This window comes from Pinus tabuliformis, chromosome Q (assembly GCF_031772625.1).
Source record: "Pinus tabuliformis cultivar Carrire ecotype Pingquan chromosome Q, CPIR1, whole genome shotgun sequence".
Classification (NCBI taxonomy): domain Eukaryota; kingdom Viridiplantae; phylum Streptophyta; class Pinopsida; order Pinales; family Pinaceae; genus Pinus; species Pinus tabuliformis.
Window position 1 is genome coordinate 1,136,989,772 of NC_142296.1, and position 18,834 is coordinate 1,137,008,605.

Genomic DNA, 18,834 nt, shown 5'->3' on the forward strand with positions numbered 1-18,834 from the left:
ATACTCCTAATAATGAAATATTTACAAAAACAATAGATGTTCTTAGCTCCCTGACCTATCCAGTGCTTTGGTAGTGGATAGGGTCAAACGTTTCATTAGGGAGATTCCTTCTCAGGAATTTTTCCTTGAATAGAGAAAGTGAAAATGATTTTTCCTAATTTAGCTAAAAGTCCTTTCGGGACCTTCGTAATCGAGAGCTAATATATGGGTAAGCATTTAAGAACTAACTTTAGAAGGACCGGGTGTCTACTCCTTGAGAGCCATATGTACCTCTAAAAGATGAAATTAGCCTCTATATTTTTTAGTAACCATAATGAGTCTTCAAAATAATATGAATTTGATTTAAGAAAAAATTTGAGAAACTTAAAGCCATTATTGAAATTTATAGAATGAAAAGGAAAAACAAAGTCTTCTAATTGCACCTAAGTTACCTCAATATACAATTGAAGAACATGCACAATTCTGAATGAATGAGCGCCATACTTGTAGCTCTACATTATGTTTGAATATCCTCTTATAAGAATTGAAACTCTAGAGGATTTTCTTATGTGAAGAGGATGGCTTCATCTATGAAGGGAATATGTGTGACAAATTCCAAGGGAGTAATCTCGACTCCCTCTAACTTTCCCTACTTGCCTAACATATTTCATGAGAATGTTGAACCCTTTTTCCACAAAAATAAATAAAGACATCAATAAAGGACAACCTTCATAAAGGCCTTGAGAGGCCCTTATGAAGGTGAAGGTTACTAAGATTTATTAGGATATTGAAGGAGACTAATTGAATGCAACCCATGCTCAAATTGACAGTATTCAAACTCATCCCCATTTAAAGGTACATATAGCGATGTTATATACATATTTTAGGTATATGCTAGAAAGATTTATGTCAAATCAACAACTATAAAGATTGTTATCATTACATTTGCATCTAAACAATCACTACATGATACAAAATACCATTGCATCATTGAAAGACAATAAAGAATGGTTCGCACTATGTTTGATTAACATTCATATCATCCTAAGAACAATTTGGTTTCTTATTTCAGAGTCAAATCCATGATATTGTCTCCATGGCTTAGAAAGTGATGCATATGATTAATTAGCAGTTTGTGCCCTTAGCCATAGTTAAGTTAGATCTTTTGAAGACACAGGAAAACTTCCATGGTGTATTTATCCTCCTATATTTAATCCAAATGGTAATGAGACCTCAAATGGAAATTTGGATCATGGATTTCATTTCAATGGCTGCATTTTTTCTTCTAGTGAATGGCTCTCTATCTCTTTTCTTCAATTCCATGAGAGGACCTAGATAATGCTTTCCACTATCTCAACTTACAATTTTTCTAGTGTCAGAAGGGTTGAGTAAATTGATATGAGATGCTAAGATGAAAGGTGACATTAGGAGGGTTCATCTAAATTTCAGATACATCCTAACACATATGTTTTTTGTTGATAATGTCCTCCTATTTGACTTTGGTAGTTTATAGGAATATTTGACTTTGGTAGTTTATAGGAATTGTTTACTTTAAAAAGGATATTGAACATTTATTGTCTTATCATATAAATGGAAATAAATTTAAACAAATCTTCTCATGTTCTATTTCCAAGTAGTGATAGTTTCTAGTATAATAACCTGGAAAGACCTTTCATAAGGCACTAAAAAAGTTATTTTTTATGTTATTAGAAAAATGTATGACCTACCTCTAATTGGTATATATTTTCTTTTCTAAAGAAAAGATCACTTTGTTATTATAACAATAAAATAAATATTGATTAAATAATAACCTCTTAACAACATTTATAATTGATGTTAATCAATAATTACATTTTTATTAAAATTATTTTATATAGAAAAAAATTTATATATTTAAATGCAATAGCATATATATAGGTACTACTTATTTTGAAATTATGAGAAAAGTTTCAAAACACTTATTATACATGCACATTCAAAGTTGTAAGTTAAACAATATAAAAATAATAGTTTCATAAAAATTTCGTTCTAAATTTAAATAATTTTTTCCAAAAAACTTAAAAATGTCAAATTTTAATTAAAAAAACTAAAAAGTATTGGATTTAATTATACTTAAATAAATAACAACTTATGTAGAAAACAAAGAACCATTTTTACTTAAACATGATGATCAAATTAAATTATCCACATAAACTAAATACATATCAACATAAATTGTGTAAATGGGCTACGTATCCTTTCCACTAAAGGAAATAACGAAGCTTGCTGGAAAGAGTGACCAAAAGGAATGTTATATTATTAATGAAGTGGAAACCCCATTGGTAATAAAAATGGTGCTACTTTTATCATGTGGAGAGAAAACACGATTAAGTGTTTGCGAAGAAATCTCATCGTATAGAGTTTAATATGCACATAGATTATAATATTAATTCCTGTGATGAATTCAATATTATTTTTAATTTTGACGTTGGGATAGAAAAGGTGGCATTCAATGTATTTATAGACCCCGCTTCTTCAGGGTTAAGATTAGTTAGATTGCATATGTTAAATTTAATAACATTAAAAGAAACCATTATAACGAAAATGTTTGAATGAATATTACTCATATATAATTAAATGTCAATGTAGTTTCCTTTATGATTAATCTATTATTAATATGAAAAAAATAGTATTTAATCTGTGTATAGATAATAATATATTGGTGAGACTGGTCGCTCTATCAATCAACGGATTAGCGAGCATTCGGCGGATTTAAGACATGGTAGGACCAAGTCCTCGGCCCTGGCTGAGCATGCTGGGAAGACTATGCATCATGTATGTATAGAGGAGGCTCAAGTCATTGCCAAAGTTGCGCAGTTTCACCATCGAAAATTTAGAGAGGCCCTGGAGATCGAGAAAAGGCCAAACAATCTTAATAGGGATGATGGCTGGAAGATTAGCAGTTGCTGGGTCCCAGCCTTATCTTCCTAGCCTCCTCATTCCCCTGTTTTTTGGTCTTAGGGTTTCTATCTTCCCCTTCCTTTTATTTTCTTTTAGCAGATTTGTCCGATTATTTTGGAGTGTTTGAGCCTTTAATAAGTTAGGAGTCAGTCTCGGGCTTATTAGTGTATTAACCTTAACCTATTTATGATACTATTGGGCATTTATTATTATTTTTTCATAAATTTATTAATTATACCTTGATAATTATTTCTATGATAAAGGGATTAATGATTAGTTAGTAGTTATAGAGTATTCAATAAACACACTTATTATTTTAATGACCATTATATTTAAATAATGAAGAACTAACTTACCCATGGACCATTAAGTAATTATTACATAATTACCTAATGTAACTAAATTATAAAAATAGTAGTGATTTATTACCATTAGATAGTAATTGAATAATAATAAATCATTTAATATATATTATATAATGACCATTATAATTAAAATATTAATATTATACTATAAATTCTCTTAATAATTGAAATAATATTAATAATATATCTATTTACTTTTAAACTAACAAATGAATTCAATTATTTAATGATATATCTATTTATTATTAATAAATATATTATTAATAATAATTATTTAATAATGTAATTAAATAATAATAAATCATTTAAAATATATATTATATAATGACCATTATAATTATAATATTAATATTATACTATAGATTCTCTTAATATTCGAAATAATATTAATAATATATCTACTTTTAAATTAATTTATTATTATTCAATTATTTAAATAATAATTGAATAATATTAAATCATCGAATATATATTATATAATGACCATTATAATTAAAATATTAATATTATACTTAAATTAACAAATGAATTCCTTTATTTACCGATTTTAACTATTTCTAGAAATATTAATTAACTATTTTAGGAGTTTGACCTGGTTCATTAGGTCAAATTAGCCGTTAGCATTATAGCTGTTGGTGTCTCTGCACACTCTATTGAATCTAGCTAAGCCGGATTGGTTCTTCAACTTGTCCTAACGATGAACCACACTGGTTGGTTCGAAACGCGTCGACAAAAGATTGGTTATGTGATTTTGTCGAAGACTATCTTAACAATGTTATGGATCACAGAAGTCTAAATTCCTTAATAAATTCAAAATTATTATAGTTTGTTATAGGTTAGGTGGAGAAACCATGTTTATTTTCCGTTTCGTTTTTGTTTTATTTCAATTGCAATACATATTTATTTAATAGAATTTAAATATTTTTTGTTTTAATATTTTTTATTTAAATATTATAATAAATAATTTTTAATATTTTTTTAGGTTTAGTGACGGTGAATGTATATTATGGTTAAGAATTTTTTAACCGTTTAACAGATCAACCTTTAGTCAAGACTTGTGAACGTATTTTTTTTATTTATTTTAAAGTAAAATTGGAATTATATATTATTTAAATTATATTTATAAATTTATATATATATATATATATATATATAAAATCTCGTATTTAATTTTTTAAAAACTATATGTAATTTTTTAAAAATTATGTTTTTTTAAAATCAGAAAATTTATTATATTCAAGTGGTCAAACCAGCAATGAAGATAGCTATTTGTTGCTTTTATCTGAGAATGCAAACTAGCTCAAGTGACCTGAAATAACGAGCTGGTGGTCCCACTGGTGGTCCATAAAGGGGTGCATGTTTTCACTCTATTTTTTAATAAAATTGCAATTATATATCATTTCAATTATATTTATAAATCTATATATAAATATAACATTTTATTTCAATTATAATATGTAATTTTTTAAAAACTATATGTTTTTTTTAGCGTGAGAAAACCTATAATAAGTTAAGGCAGGCTTTCATTGTTACCAGATACTTTTACATTTTGAAACATTAACTTATTTTCTTACCTCTGAAGAAAACAAACTCTTATTCCTAATTATTATACTTATTTTATAAAATTAGAAAAACAATATATACCTAAAACTAAACACTAAAATTATTTAAAATTTTCCATCATTAACACTAACAAGGACTACAATATTACTTACAAGGCAAAGATGACTTAAAAAGGACGGAATACTACCGGCAGACATGGTTACGTAGAAGGCAAGGTAGTAGTATTATCGACTACGGAGAAACTAGTCACCTCATAATTATTTCATAATTATTTTAGTTGGTTGTTCGTGGTTCATCAAAAAGGGTAACCCCACTCGTCCCGTTTCGTCCCCATTATATAGAGCCTCTGTGCAAATCTAGTTAGTCTCGAATGGTTTAAGCTGTTCGTGTAAAGTGTATTTGAGTAGGCCAGTTATAAGCATTTGCCTTTTTCTTTTTATAGGATAGGAGAGAAAGCCTGGTAGCGAAGTGAAATATGGAGGAGAAACCTTCGGAAGCCTCCCTGCAAACAGTGGCTGCACGGGCGCCTGTCACTGCACAAAGGAGATTGAACACCCAGCTGCAGGAACAAATGCCAGTGCCTTGTATGTAACATAATTACCCAGTTAGTTAGAGTTATCTCTTTTGGCTTAGTTTGATTAGATTGTAAATTCAAGTGAATTTTGATCGCAGATTTCAGAAATTCAAATGGACAAAATTTGAATCTATAATTTGTAAATTTAAAGATGGACAATTAAGTTACTAGTTAAAAATAGTCTTATCTATTAATTAGATATCATTATTATTAATTACATATTATTATTAATTACATTTTATACTTCACCATCCTTGGATTTTTTATGCAACCACACTATTGTTGGAATGTTATTAACATAATATTTTATGCAAACTTAATATATATAACTTTACTATTGTTTGAGTATGATTAACATGTATTAGCTGTGGTGTGGGTTCACTTTGCAGATTTAGCAAGAGCCCTGGAAGCAGTAGATCCGGAGCATATAAATGGGTCTACGGATTACGATAATAAGGAGATGAGCGTTCTCCAACAACATTGTGCATTCTTCGATAAAGACATGGACGGAATTATTTATCCCTCCGATACTTACAACGGTTGGTTGCTCATATTATATCTCATTTTCATTAATCAATCTTCTCTTAAATTTATACCCTAATTTCAACTATAACAATTCTTCGATAACATTTTAAAAGTTTTAAGTTTCCGGTAATTTTAGTTTAAGGTTTGGTTTTTTTTAATTGAGATTAGTTAATATTGGGACAGTTTATATTTTCACTATAAGTTTTTATTTTAATTTTATTTTATGTAAAATTTGACATTATGATTGAGAAAGATAAAATTTATATAAATTATTATAACTTTTTGTTAATTTGATTATAAATTTTAAAATGTTTGAAATTTTAAAGAAGAAAATTTTTGTTTATTAAATTCTAAAATATTGAGAAAATTTACAATTTGTATTAGAAAATTTGAGATATTTAGCTGAGCGTTTCAAAGGACAAATGAAGATCTCATTTTAATCTGTTTTAACAATTCTTATATTATTTTAACTTAATTTATTGCAAATTCGTTTTCGTTACTTCAGCGAAGTCAATTGTTTGATTTCGCTATTATCTGTTAAATTCTAAAATATTCTTAAACTTTACTAAAAAAAATAAATTCAGCATCCAATCACCAACCTATTTTATTCCATTGTAAACATTAAAATAATTTCCTAATTTTGTTTTACCCAATTCTTCTAACGCTGACATGGTTGAACCTGCAAAGGTTTTCGTGCCATAGGGTTTAACGTCATACTCAGCTTGGTGGCAGCAGTGGTTATCCATGTAGCCTTCACCTACTATACTCTTCCTGTAAGTATATTGTTCATTGTAATGTTTACCAATAAAGCTCCAATATATTTGAATTATGATACTTCCTCATCTACTTTTTATGTGATGTTGGTGAGCAGGGATGGATACCATCTCTGAAACTCCCTATATACATTGACAACATCCACAAGGCAAAGCATGGAAGCGACTCAGAGACCTACGATACTGAAGGGAGGTTCGCTCCTGAAAAGTTTGATGCCATCTTCAGCAAATACGCTACAAAACACCCCAACAAACTCAATTTCATGGACATACAGTGCATGCTCAAGGCCAATAGGAATTCAAATGACTTTCTTGGATGGTAATGGCAATTATATTTTTTTTTTTTTTTATGAATATTGAATCTTGATTGTAGATTTCAAGAATATATAAAAAATTTAATGATATCAAATTTCTAATTTATCAAATTTTGAAATATTTTTTAAATCTACAATCAATAAGTGAACTAATTTAATTATAATATATAACATTTCTGGATCGCCCAGGGCCGCAGCTGAACTGGAATGGACGTTCCTGTACCTTATCGGCAAGAACAGGGAAGGTTTTCTTGAGAAAGAAACGATGAGAAGAATGTTTGATGGGAGCTTGTGGGAAATATTGGCAAAACAGAATTCATCTCGCAAAAGACGCTAAATGTCTACTAATAAAATAGTGTGGTCATCTCTAGACCAAGAAATAAGGTCATGTTGCCCAGTTCTGGTAATAGGATATCGTCATCGTCATCAGATATTTAAAAGTAATTTCATTTATGAATAAGGAAATAAAGACATGATGCCCCGTGACGAAATTGCGAAATGTAATGTGTTACACCTGCTTGGTCTAATTTGTGCAAACTTGAAGTCGGCAATGACATATTCAGGAACATTTTTTTTAAATCTTATTATTGATATATATTTTAAGTATCATTTATTTAGTTTTCATTTTTTTTTTAATATATTAATTAATTTTAAAAAACATATTATTGATGACGGGGATGGAAGTTTCGTTCTGTAGTTTTGGTTTTATTGTATAACTAAATATTATGGATTACTTATTATTTTGGTAAGCTTTAAACTCTTACTAATAAAATCAAGATTAAATTAACATTTTTTCAATATGACTAGATATAAATGTCCATCTCTATTAACATTTTTGATTGCACTGTTCTCATTTAAAATAAAATATAACCTTTTAATTTATAATAAAAATTAAAATCACATTTTATATAAAAAGTGAAGCAAAGTTCAAATTTCTTTGTAAGAGTGATTCAAATATTGTAATATTTTATAAATAGAAGTACGTTTTCATTGAATTGTAATATTTAATAAAAAAAAAATGTTTTTTGTTTTTGTAAAGTTGGTACTAAGATGACATTATGGTTATGTTTAAGATGGTTATGTTTAAGAATAATAGTATAATAGAGCAGGGAATTAAGTCATTGAATTAATATTTAAGTGTGTCTTAACTCGAATGAGTAACTTGACTTCTCAACATCTGATATTCTAGGAGGTGGGAGATACGCAGCAACCAAGGCGACCATAGCGACCAGGGTTCAATTCTAATGGAGGGCGGTAGGGGAGGGAGCCCGGCTCCCTCCTACAAAGATGCAGTGGCCAACAAAAATAAATCACCAGTTGAAACTAGTAAAGGCGATATGAACAATAGTAACAGGGGCATTGAAAAAGACACAAATGGGACCAGAGCAAAAGAAAATAGCAACACAAAGGACAAAGAGGAAGAAGACAAAAGTCTGGGCTCAAGAAACAAAAATCAGGAAGGACCTTGCAAACCAAAAGCAGAAATCACTCCTCGAGTAATCTTAAATGATCTTGCTCTGCAGGAGCACAGGAAACACATGGGAACCTACGCCATTATCTGTAAATTTATGGGACTATGGCCCACAGAAAAGGCTTTATAGACGTGGATCAAGTATCATTGGAAACCCAAAGGAAGCATTGACTTACATCTAGGGTCAAAAGGATTCTTCACAGTAGTGTTCTCAAACATCGAAGATAAAGACAGAATATTCGAAGGAGGTCCCTATTTTTTTGCTACGGCAGGTCTCTATATGAGACCTTGGAGGATGAACTTTGTCCCAGAGAGGGAGACTTTCTCTTCGGTTCCTGTGTGGGTAAGGCTCTACTCTCTACCTCTTGACTACTAGCAAACTGAATCGTTGGCTACCATTGGCAATAAACTAGGATGCTTTGTCAAAGCTTCTGAAGCCACAAGAAGAGGAAAATACACCTCCTTTGCTAGGATATGTGTGGAAATGGATCTATCAGGAGCACTTCCGGATGAAGTCATCCTGGAAGTTCACGATGAGGAGTGGGTGCAGACGGTAGACTACGAACATATCCCCTTCAGATGCCGAAGATGCCATGAACATGGGCATTTACTAAGAGACTGCCCTCTCAGCAAAGAAGATAACAAAGAAAAACCTAATACAATGAAGGATACTGAAAGCTTCCAGAAAGTGGCTAGCAGAGAAAGGGGAGGAAAAAAGGGGCCAAAACAACAACACACTGAGGTGTGAAAGGGTAGTCAGAATAAGTTTCAAGTGCTAGAAGATCCTGAAGAAAGCACAAGAGAGATTCAACATTAGGAGGAAGATGCTAATGAAAAAGGAAAAAAAGAGGATACAAATCTTTCTCCAGATATTGACTCTCAAAAAGAAGCCATGATAAGTGAAACAGAAATGGAAACGGACCAGGAGATGACCCAAAGTGAAACAGATCTGGAAGATCATGAACTACAAGAAATCCTTGACAAGGAAAACTTGGATCTGGAAGGATTCCTGAGGCAAGGAACCAAAGGAGGAATAGAATCTCTACCTCAAGAAGAATGCAATAGGATACATCAGCTGTTTTTATGGAAGACTCAGGAATGAGGACTGGAGAAAGGTACAAACATCCACAAGCAGGAGCACAAAGGGGTGAAAACCATGAAACCAATTCCAGGATTAACCACCAGAAATACAGGAAAGAAGAGAGGCAGAAAAAAGAAACATGAGCTCCTGATGGAGTGCGGAAAGCTAATGATAGATTTGAGCAAGATGAAAAATCTAACCAGTTACTCCTCCACAATTCTTTAATTATGAAATTCATATCATGGAATATCATAGGTCTAGGTAGTAAAAGAAAACAGAGAATGCTAAGTAATAGAATGAAACTAGCAATGCCAGACATAATCTTTATTCAAGAAACAAAATGCTCCATTCAGAAAATAAAACAAATCCATAACAAATGGCTCAACAAATTTGAGTTTCTAGAAGTCAAAGCAGAGAACACAGTGGGAGGTATTCTCACCCTTTGGAACCCCCAAAAAGTCAACATTGTAGATGCGGAGGTGACAAGAAACTACTTATCAACTATCATTCAACCTATGGGAATGTTGGAGACCTTCTTGGTTACGAATGTATACGGTCCTCAGAAAATTGATGAGAAGCTTAGATTTCTGAACTCCCTGGTAGATCTCAGAAGCAGTCATGAAGAAATCCCTTAGGTCATTGGAGGAGACTTTAATACGATTAAATCTCTTTCAGAAAAAAAAGGAGGTACCAGAATACTCAGTAGAGACTCAGTAGGATTCCATTATTTAACAGAAGACATGAAAATGGTTGACTCTGAAATGCATAACGGTCTTTTTACTTGGAACAACAAAAGAGGAGGCAAAACTCAGGTTGCCTCCAAATTAGACAGATTTTTGATCTCTGAGAAGCTGATGCTCACAAATTCAGAAATATCTACAAGTATTCTCCCATTTGGAGCCTCAGATCACTGGTTGATTCAACTAGAAATCAAGAGAATTGATGCTCCCAGAAATAGACTGTTCATATTTGAGAATATTTGGCTCTCTCACCCAGACTTGATCAGCAATATTGAAAAATGGTGGTCTGAAGATCTTTAGGTTCAGGGCTCCAAAATGTTCCTCCTCCATAAAAGACTAAAGCACATAAAAATCAAACTCAAAGAATGGAACATTGAGGATTTTGGTAATATTTTTGTAAACAAAAAATCAGTAGAGATCGAACTGCAGGAACTACACCAAGCAATGATCATAGATGGTTTTGATAAAACCAAAAGTGAGCAAGCTGAAAAACTCAACCTAGATTGGGAGAATTTATGCAAACAAGAGGAAATATTTTGGAGACAAAAGTCAAGAGTGCAATGGCTCAAAGAAGGTGAGCGAAACACTAGTTTTTTCCACCATTCCACCATTGCTAATAGACTGCACAATAGAATTTCCTCAATACTGAATGTTGATGGGGAGCTTCAGACCTCTCACAAGAAGATTGGAGGTGTGTTGGTTCAATATTCTAGAGGCATCACAAAGGAAAATAATCCAAACAGAGACCAACACATCAAGGAAATTATAAAGAATATTCCTAGAATGGTGTCAAAAGAAGATAACTTTAACCTGAACAAACTAGTTACCGAAGCAGAGGTGACTATGGTAATCAAAGACATGCAGAATGGAAAATCTCCAGGTCCTGATGGTTTCAATGTTGATTTTTTCAAAGCTTGCTAGAAGGTGGCCAAACAGGACATCTTGGAAGTGGTAGAGGACTCTAGAAGAAGTAAATCCATTCTGAAAGCCCTCAACAACTCCTTCATCTCCCTGATCCCCAAACAGGACTCTGTCATGACTCTTGATAAGTTCAGACCCATTGCTTTATGTAATGTTCTTTACAAAATTATTTCTAAAATCTTGGCCAAAAGACTCAAACCTCTTCTTCCTTCTTTGATTTCTGGGGAACAGTCTGGTTATGTTGAAAGAAGGAAAATCCTGGATAATATTATTCAAGCCCACGAGGTTGTTCACTCTCTCACTAGCAAAAGGCAGGTCGATATGATCATACAACTAGACATTGCAAAAACGTATGACAAGGTGAACTGGACTTACATCAAAAAGGTCCTTTCTGCTTTTGGATTTGATCATGACTGGATCAGATGGGTTATGGCTTTGGTTACTTCACCCAGCTTTTCAATTCTGGTGAATGGCTCGCCCTCAGAGATATTCACACCTTCCAGAGGTCTCAAGCAGGGTGACCCACTCTCTCCCTTCCTCTTCATACTCATGATGGAAGGATTGGGCCAAACCATTAAAAAGGCCAAAGTCTTAGGGAAGATCAAGGGCCTCCATTTAACAGAGAACGGCCAAGCCTTGACTCATCAGTAGTTTGTGGATCACACCATGCTACAGGGCATCCCCACAATCAAGGAAGCTACAACATACAAGAAAATCTTAAATGACTTTGCCTCGGCTTCAGGTATGGAAGTCAATCTCTCCAAATCAATTTTTTTTTTCTTAAACACTAACATTGCTATCCAAAGGAACATATCTAGAATTCTGGGCTTCCAAAGGGAGGTCCTCCCTTCAAAATATTTGGGTATCCCGCTGACGAATAAACCAATGCACAAAAGTATCTGGGAACCGATGCGCAAAAAGATGCAAGACAAGATCAAAAAATGGACTTATAGGGCGTTGAACCTTGCTGGCAGATTGATTTTAACGAAGACAATTCTTCAATCTATCCCTGTTTTCTTCTTATCATCCATGCCAGCTCCCAAAGGGGTCTTACAGCAATTTAAGAACCTTAAGAGAGACTTTTTCTGGGGCAAGGAGGAAACCAGAAAGAAATGGGCCCTTGTGCCTTGGGATAAAATTTGCAAACCCAAAAGTCATGGAGGCCTAGGCTTAGATGATCAGGAGATTCTAAGTAATGTTTTAGGAGCTAAACTTTGGTGGTGATGGGTTAAAGAACCAAGGGCGCAATGGGATAATACCTAGAAAGAGAAATATGCAAGCTCCTGGCAAACAAGTGAGCTCATCAGAATGTCAGGGAACATAAAAGGCTCTCACATCTGGAATAAATCTTGGGAAAACAGAGGCCTGGTACAAAACAACAGCTTCTGGGAAATCAGAGCAGGAGATCAAGCTCTCTTCTGGGAAGATAAATCGCAGCAAGAACAAATGTTGTTAAGGGAGGACTTTCTGGGCATGAAGCAAGAAACTGATCTCCAAGGGTTAATAAAAGTCAGGGATTTTTGGAATCTTCCTCAGGACATTGGGAAATGGAGAAGCTGGAGGAAAATAGATTGTAGAGGGGACAACCCCATAAAAGCAAAAACAGAAGAACTCATGAACATATTGGAACAGAGGAATATTTTGGTTACAGATGGGCAGGATCAGTTAAGATGGGGCCAAAACAAAGAAGGAATCTTTAATGTTAAGGAAGCTAAAAGAATTTCTCTTAACCTAGAGCCATGCGTTTTGGCTAGGTCCTAGCAAAAGCTTTGGAATCACCAAGGATGGATGAAGATCAAACTATTTATGTGGTTAGTTCATCACAAGAAAATACTAACTTGGGATAACATTCAGAAGATGGGGGTGATGGGGCCTTCTAGATGTCAATTATGTGAGGCTCAAGAGGAGACTATGGAGCATATTTTCAATAGCTGCACCTATACCTCCTAGTTGTGGGATTCTTTCAAAATTAATTTTCAGCAGACAGACAGAGACAAAGGTAGCATTATTAACACCCTAAATGAGTGGAGAAAAGACTTTGCAGAGAATGAGATCCTTAATTTGGCCTAGACCTTTACACCAAGCTTCATTATCTGGAATGATTGGAAAGAAAGGAATAAAAGAATTTTCAAGGATGAAAAAACTACCCCGCTTTGCCAGATGGAGTTGATCTTAAAGCAGATAAAGGAGATTGTGTCCACCACTCTACACAGTGATCCCTCGAATCTTCCCACAACACTTGAATTGAGAACTCTCAAGCAAATGGGAATGCATGAGATCATATTCAATGGTCTGAGGAAAAGATAAAGAATGTTGGAAAGGGAAAAGGAGTTATGACATCCTCCACCAAATGGTTACCTAAAATGCAACATTGATGGGGCTTCAAAACGCAATCTGGGGATTGTAGGTTATGGAGGTGTCTTAAGAGATGAAGATGGAAAAATAATTTTTGCCTTCCACTGTCATTTAGGCCAAGCTACCAATAAAATGGTTGAATTAATGGCTTTGGAACAATGTCTAGAGTTTCTTAAACTCAATCACAGCTCAAATGTTCTCATCGAAGCAAACTCTGAAATTTCTATAAATGAAGTCAAGAAAATCAGCTATGGTACAACACCTGAAAGAGTCTCAAAACAATGGAGACTAATACAAGTGTACCAGAGAATCCAAAAACATCTCCAAAGTCTACGAATGGTTAGCTTCAACCATGTTTGGAGGAAGGCCAACAAACTTGCAGATCTTCTGGCCAACCTAGGAGTGATTAATCCAGATTGTAGAATAGAAATGAAATGGCAGGAGATGCCTACAAGCAGGCTAAAATCTCGCTGCGAGGCTCAAGCCACAGAGGATAAAGAAATTTTCGATTGTTGGGCACGAGGGGCAGGCCAAGATTAAAGCTCTTTTTGCCTATTATTTCTCAATGCAGTGGTCAACTCCTTGATATAGGGCATTCTCTGCATTTGTGATAACTTCCTTAGGGGTATGGGCCCTTATCTCCTTTGTTTCTTAAGAGGCGACACAAGGTTTCCTCTACAGTTTCAGAATGTTTCAGCAACTAGCTTCATTGTCGGGTTCAACAGGTTGAAAGGCGGGTCGGCTCCCTCTATGATTTTCCCTAGTTTTTTTCTTTTGGTGCGGAAAACTAGGCTAGCAGTGGTTTTCTTTTTATCGTAAGGCTCCTGGATGGTAAGTGGTTTTCGCTCATTGAGAGCGATTCCACTCAACTCTTTACACGTGGCAAGGGGTATTAAAACCACCCTTGATCGCGACTTAAAGGCCTCGCATCTTAGCTCTCTGGTATCTCTCCGCATCGTCCATTTCTGGCGGGGTAAATCGACGGTCAGATCTCATCAGGCTAGTTGGTGGGGTCGCATCTTAAAGACCTCACATCTTAGCTCTCTGATATCTCTTCGCGTTGTCCTTTTCTGGCGGGGACAATCAATGATCAGATCTCATCGGGCTAGTTGGTGGGGTTGTGTGTTTGTTCATTCTTTGTGAGTTTTGTACGGGAGGTGATGCGGAATTTAACCTTGTGTCTCATTGTTGACGTGGGGACAGTGTGTTTGTTAGTTTGGACTTGAGTTGGTTTAGTGGGTCTCTTCTTTGTTTGTTCATTCTCGATGGTTTGATAGGCCCACAATTCTGCAGGCCTTTTGTACTTATTGTAACTATACTTTTGGGTTTTTGAAATAGAAGGAAAGTCTCTTGCTTCAGCAAAAAAAAAAATTTGTCTTAACTCACTATATATCCAAGATCTTGTGGATAATAATTTTTAATCTAACTTTAATTAATTAGATAGTTTTATATTAATTAATTTGAGAGAATTAATTCAATAAGATTTTAATTAATTGAATAATCTATTTTATTTAGTATAACACATTTATTTTAGGAGAAATGTATATCCATTTATTAATAGTAAATATATTTTAAATACAAAATCATAATACTTTGTTATAAAAACAACTACGTAATTATATTTGATTAACAAGAGTCCACAAGGTGTAGCTCAATTGGTGATGACCTTGTTAAGAAGTATTATATAAACACGAAATTCAAGGTTCAAACAGTTCGTGGGTTAGTGAATCTTTGGGGTGAATATTGGAGACTTATCTATTGTGAATTTGTTTTATGTGTGGTGAATAATTTGTTTTATAGTGTGTGTACATTGCATAAACAACATGTACACACACTATATATACACAACACCACACGTGCACACATCATAGATGCAACATGTACACCATATACAACATATGCACAACAGTAGTACCACACATCCAAAACCACACTATCCTTACCAAGAAAACTTTCTTCCAGTGTCTTATCCATGCTTATCCTAGCATGTCGTAGACCACATTACTTTCATTTTTCTGATGTATCCCTCAATATAACTTTTCCATAACATAAGTGTAGTCATATTACGAGCATACATTACAAATACATAGTCACATGATACTGACCTCATATATTTGTCATGACTACTCTTTCCACTTGATTCCTCATAGCCAGGAACTTCTTCATGCCATTTGCCTACATAAGCAATCATTCCGCCATAAGAACTATTCTTGATGATCTATCAGACAGTGACATAGATACATGGATACATACATACATACATATACATAAGCATTAGACTAACAGGAAATGATATGCATACATGCAGATATATACACATAAATGTTAGCGTTAATCATGATCCATGGCGACAGGCCTGTAAAGCATGACATACATACACACCTACATGTATACATATATAAACATTAGCATAATCATGATCATAACATAATTACTAGATATAAAGGTCAAGGTTTAAGAGAACTTCCTTTATTCATACAACATATGCGCAACATTAAGAATAGTCGTTCCCAACATAGACAAGGCATCTGACGTCTCAAATCCATTTACTTTACCAATTTGGTTACCTTTCTCATGACTTTACTACCACCATCCACTTACCACAATGGACCCAACCAGTCCAATAGACTGTCACACTCTCAACTTTTGTCGCACTTACTCATGCACCGAGGTTCATTCGTGTCTTACATTACTTGTTGGGTACCACACAGCTCTCCTCGAGCTCCATTAACTTTCCTCTTTCCCAACCAATTCCCAAGACTCAAAACAATAAAAGGCAAGAAAGGAAACAACAACAAGAATACCATGAAAACCAAAAGCAATACGACACCACAACAAAGTGGCATAGCTATGCACTAGACACAATCAAAATCGTAAATCAAGTGTAACAATCACAAAAGACCAAAATCACAAGACTAACAATAGACAGCATGACTCAGTTTGCATGGTTCCCAAGGAATGCTCTACCTAATCCTTCTTTAAGATTTCATGGCAACCTCTTTTGCAATGCAACTACTTGCATCATGTTGCCATTAACACATAATTGTTAGTAAGTAAATAAACATAACAATACACCAATTACCTCATCTTGTTGTGCCAAACACATTGCTTGCAACTAAACACATCCATACCATCTCTCAAGGGACTCCAATCCTTTGACAAATCCACCTATAACTAAAGGCTAGCTAATATACATCTCAAATACATGTTCATGAATATAGCATGTATCTACATAATGTAAAACAAAATCAAAGTTAAGAAGACTCCCCTCTATGCAAAGCACGCGTTCGTTTGGAATTAGGGTTTCCAAACATATTCCAAGGAATTCTTGCCCAATTCCTTTCTTTTACCTTTTTACCTTGCTGCAACCAAGGCTTATTATGCACTGTCGCATCACGGGGGCTTCACTCAATGAACCTCTAGCATATCACGTGCGTTCGTGGCATATTAAACAATACCCTTAATTTGACTAAATATTGCAAAATATCTCTAAAAATCACATTATTTAACCCCCTACCAATATGAACCCAATACACCTTCCCAATTTAAAAACCCCTAATTTCACTACATATTGTAGGTATCCATTTTTTCATTAACATTTTTTATACCCCTTTATATTTTTCATTAACTTTGGGATCCATTTTTTATACCTACCAATATAATAACCCTCTACCCCCTATATATCCCCAATATATCATGCCATTTTTTTCTTAATAAATATCCCCCAATATGAACCCACGTGATATGGTATTGCTCCCCTAGTGAAGCCCCCGTGTGTCACATGACGCAACTATTAGTTATATAAACACATCAACTATTACCTTGTCATGTTAATACCAAGCATGTCTTCTGCAACTACTCACACATGTCAACCATAAGTTCCAAATATCAAAACAATTATATTTATCAATTTGAAATAAACCTTTACCAATATTAACAATCATGTCATAATCCATTTTCAAGTCATATTCATGTCATGTAATTAATCAAATATTCAAGCAACCAATGAACACACCATGTCAAATATATCAACTAGACGACATAATAGGCACCAAACTCTCAAATACCAAATAGATGACATACCTTAAAACACCTCAAGGGAGGCTATCTTGTTTGCACAATCAATTTAATTTCCATGATATAACTTCACGAGATATTAACTCAAACATAAATAAGATCATGATATCCAAAATAGTCACTAGTTAACATGTTTACATCATAACTCATACACAATTATCATGCACACATATTCAAAGTCAATCGAGATTATTACATCACCATATCTCAAATATGTCAGCTCATCCCTAGATATCATAACCATAACCATATGCATAGGTCAAACTAGGTTAACAAAATACATATAACATCAAGATCTTCGTGAAATAACCCTAATCATCAAATTAATAGCATATAACAACAATAAGATATATATCATGCTCATCAACAACATGAAACCTAATCGTCAAGCTAAATGTCATATAACAACAAAAAGTTAACTTATAACATAGTCATCAACAACGTATCATAGAACATAATCATCAAGTTATCTAACCTAACCAACAATAGAAATGCTTACAACCACATGTTACTATCATTCTTGACTCTCTGACACATGTGCATATGACTATACTAATCAACTATAATTTATCATTTATGTAACCATAACATCAAAAGACATGTACATAAAACTAATGTATATAAACATACTACATATAAAAATCCTTAACTTACATATCTGCATGCAAAACATACGATACCTGTATGATGATCTGCTCTTTGCCCGAGGTCCAATGATGCAACTTCACTTTGATGATCTGCGTCTCCTGCTTTGCCTCATTCAAATTGCATCATAACATATCAATATCACCATGATGACCTAAATTACATACCATGATGTCACAAGACATCTGTGACCTACTATTCATGCATAACTATAACCAAGACCCTACATGCATAACAATCGCATATATACATATAACACATGAGTAGCAAACCATATACGCATAATTCTAGCTAGATTCTAATCATCAATGGATGACCATATCAACTTCCCAAACCATGACTTCATGCATGACGACAACCACTACTCCATTGTAGACAATACCACATGAAACCATCAACATGCATAAGAAATGCATAATCAACTACACATACATATGAATGCATGTAGTCGAGCATAAGCGATCAATTATTGTAACCAACCTACAAGACTGGTACATGTAATCAAACATAC

General features: G+C 33.7%; 1 protein-coding gene across 1 annotated transcript; it reads left to right on the forward strand.

Moving 5' to 3' along the window:
* The first annotated feature begins 5,234 nt into the window (after positions 1-5,234).
* LOC149223556 (peroxygenase-like) lies at positions 5,235-7,559 on the forward strand. The gene is made up of 5 exons (XM_089383340.1): positions 5,235-5,431; positions 5,811-5,960; positions 6,634-6,719; positions 6,818-7,038; positions 7,223-7,559. Exons 1-5 carry the CDS (start codon positions 5,323-5,325, stop codon positions 7,368-7,370), a joined length of 714 nt encoding a protein of 237 aa, XP_089239466.1. The 5' UTR covers positions 5,235-5,322; the 3' UTR covers positions 7,371-7,559.
* Positions 7,560-18,834: the final 11,275 nt, after the last annotated feature.

Bases quoted from the DNA above. Each gene is read 5' to 3' on its own strand.
- LOC149223556 (XM_089383340.1), top strand. From the start codon at position 5,323: ATGGAGGAGAAACCTTCGGAAGCCTCCCTGCAAACAGTGGCTGCACGG. The intron at 5,432-5,810 runs GTATGTAACATA...TTCACTTTGCAG, and splicing joins GGAACAAATGCCAGTGCCTT to ATTTAGCAAGAGCCCTGGAA. The intron at 5,961-6,633 runs GTTGGTTGCTCA...GAACCTGCAAAG, and splicing joins TCCCTCCGATACTTACAACG to GTTTTCGTGCCATAGGGTTT.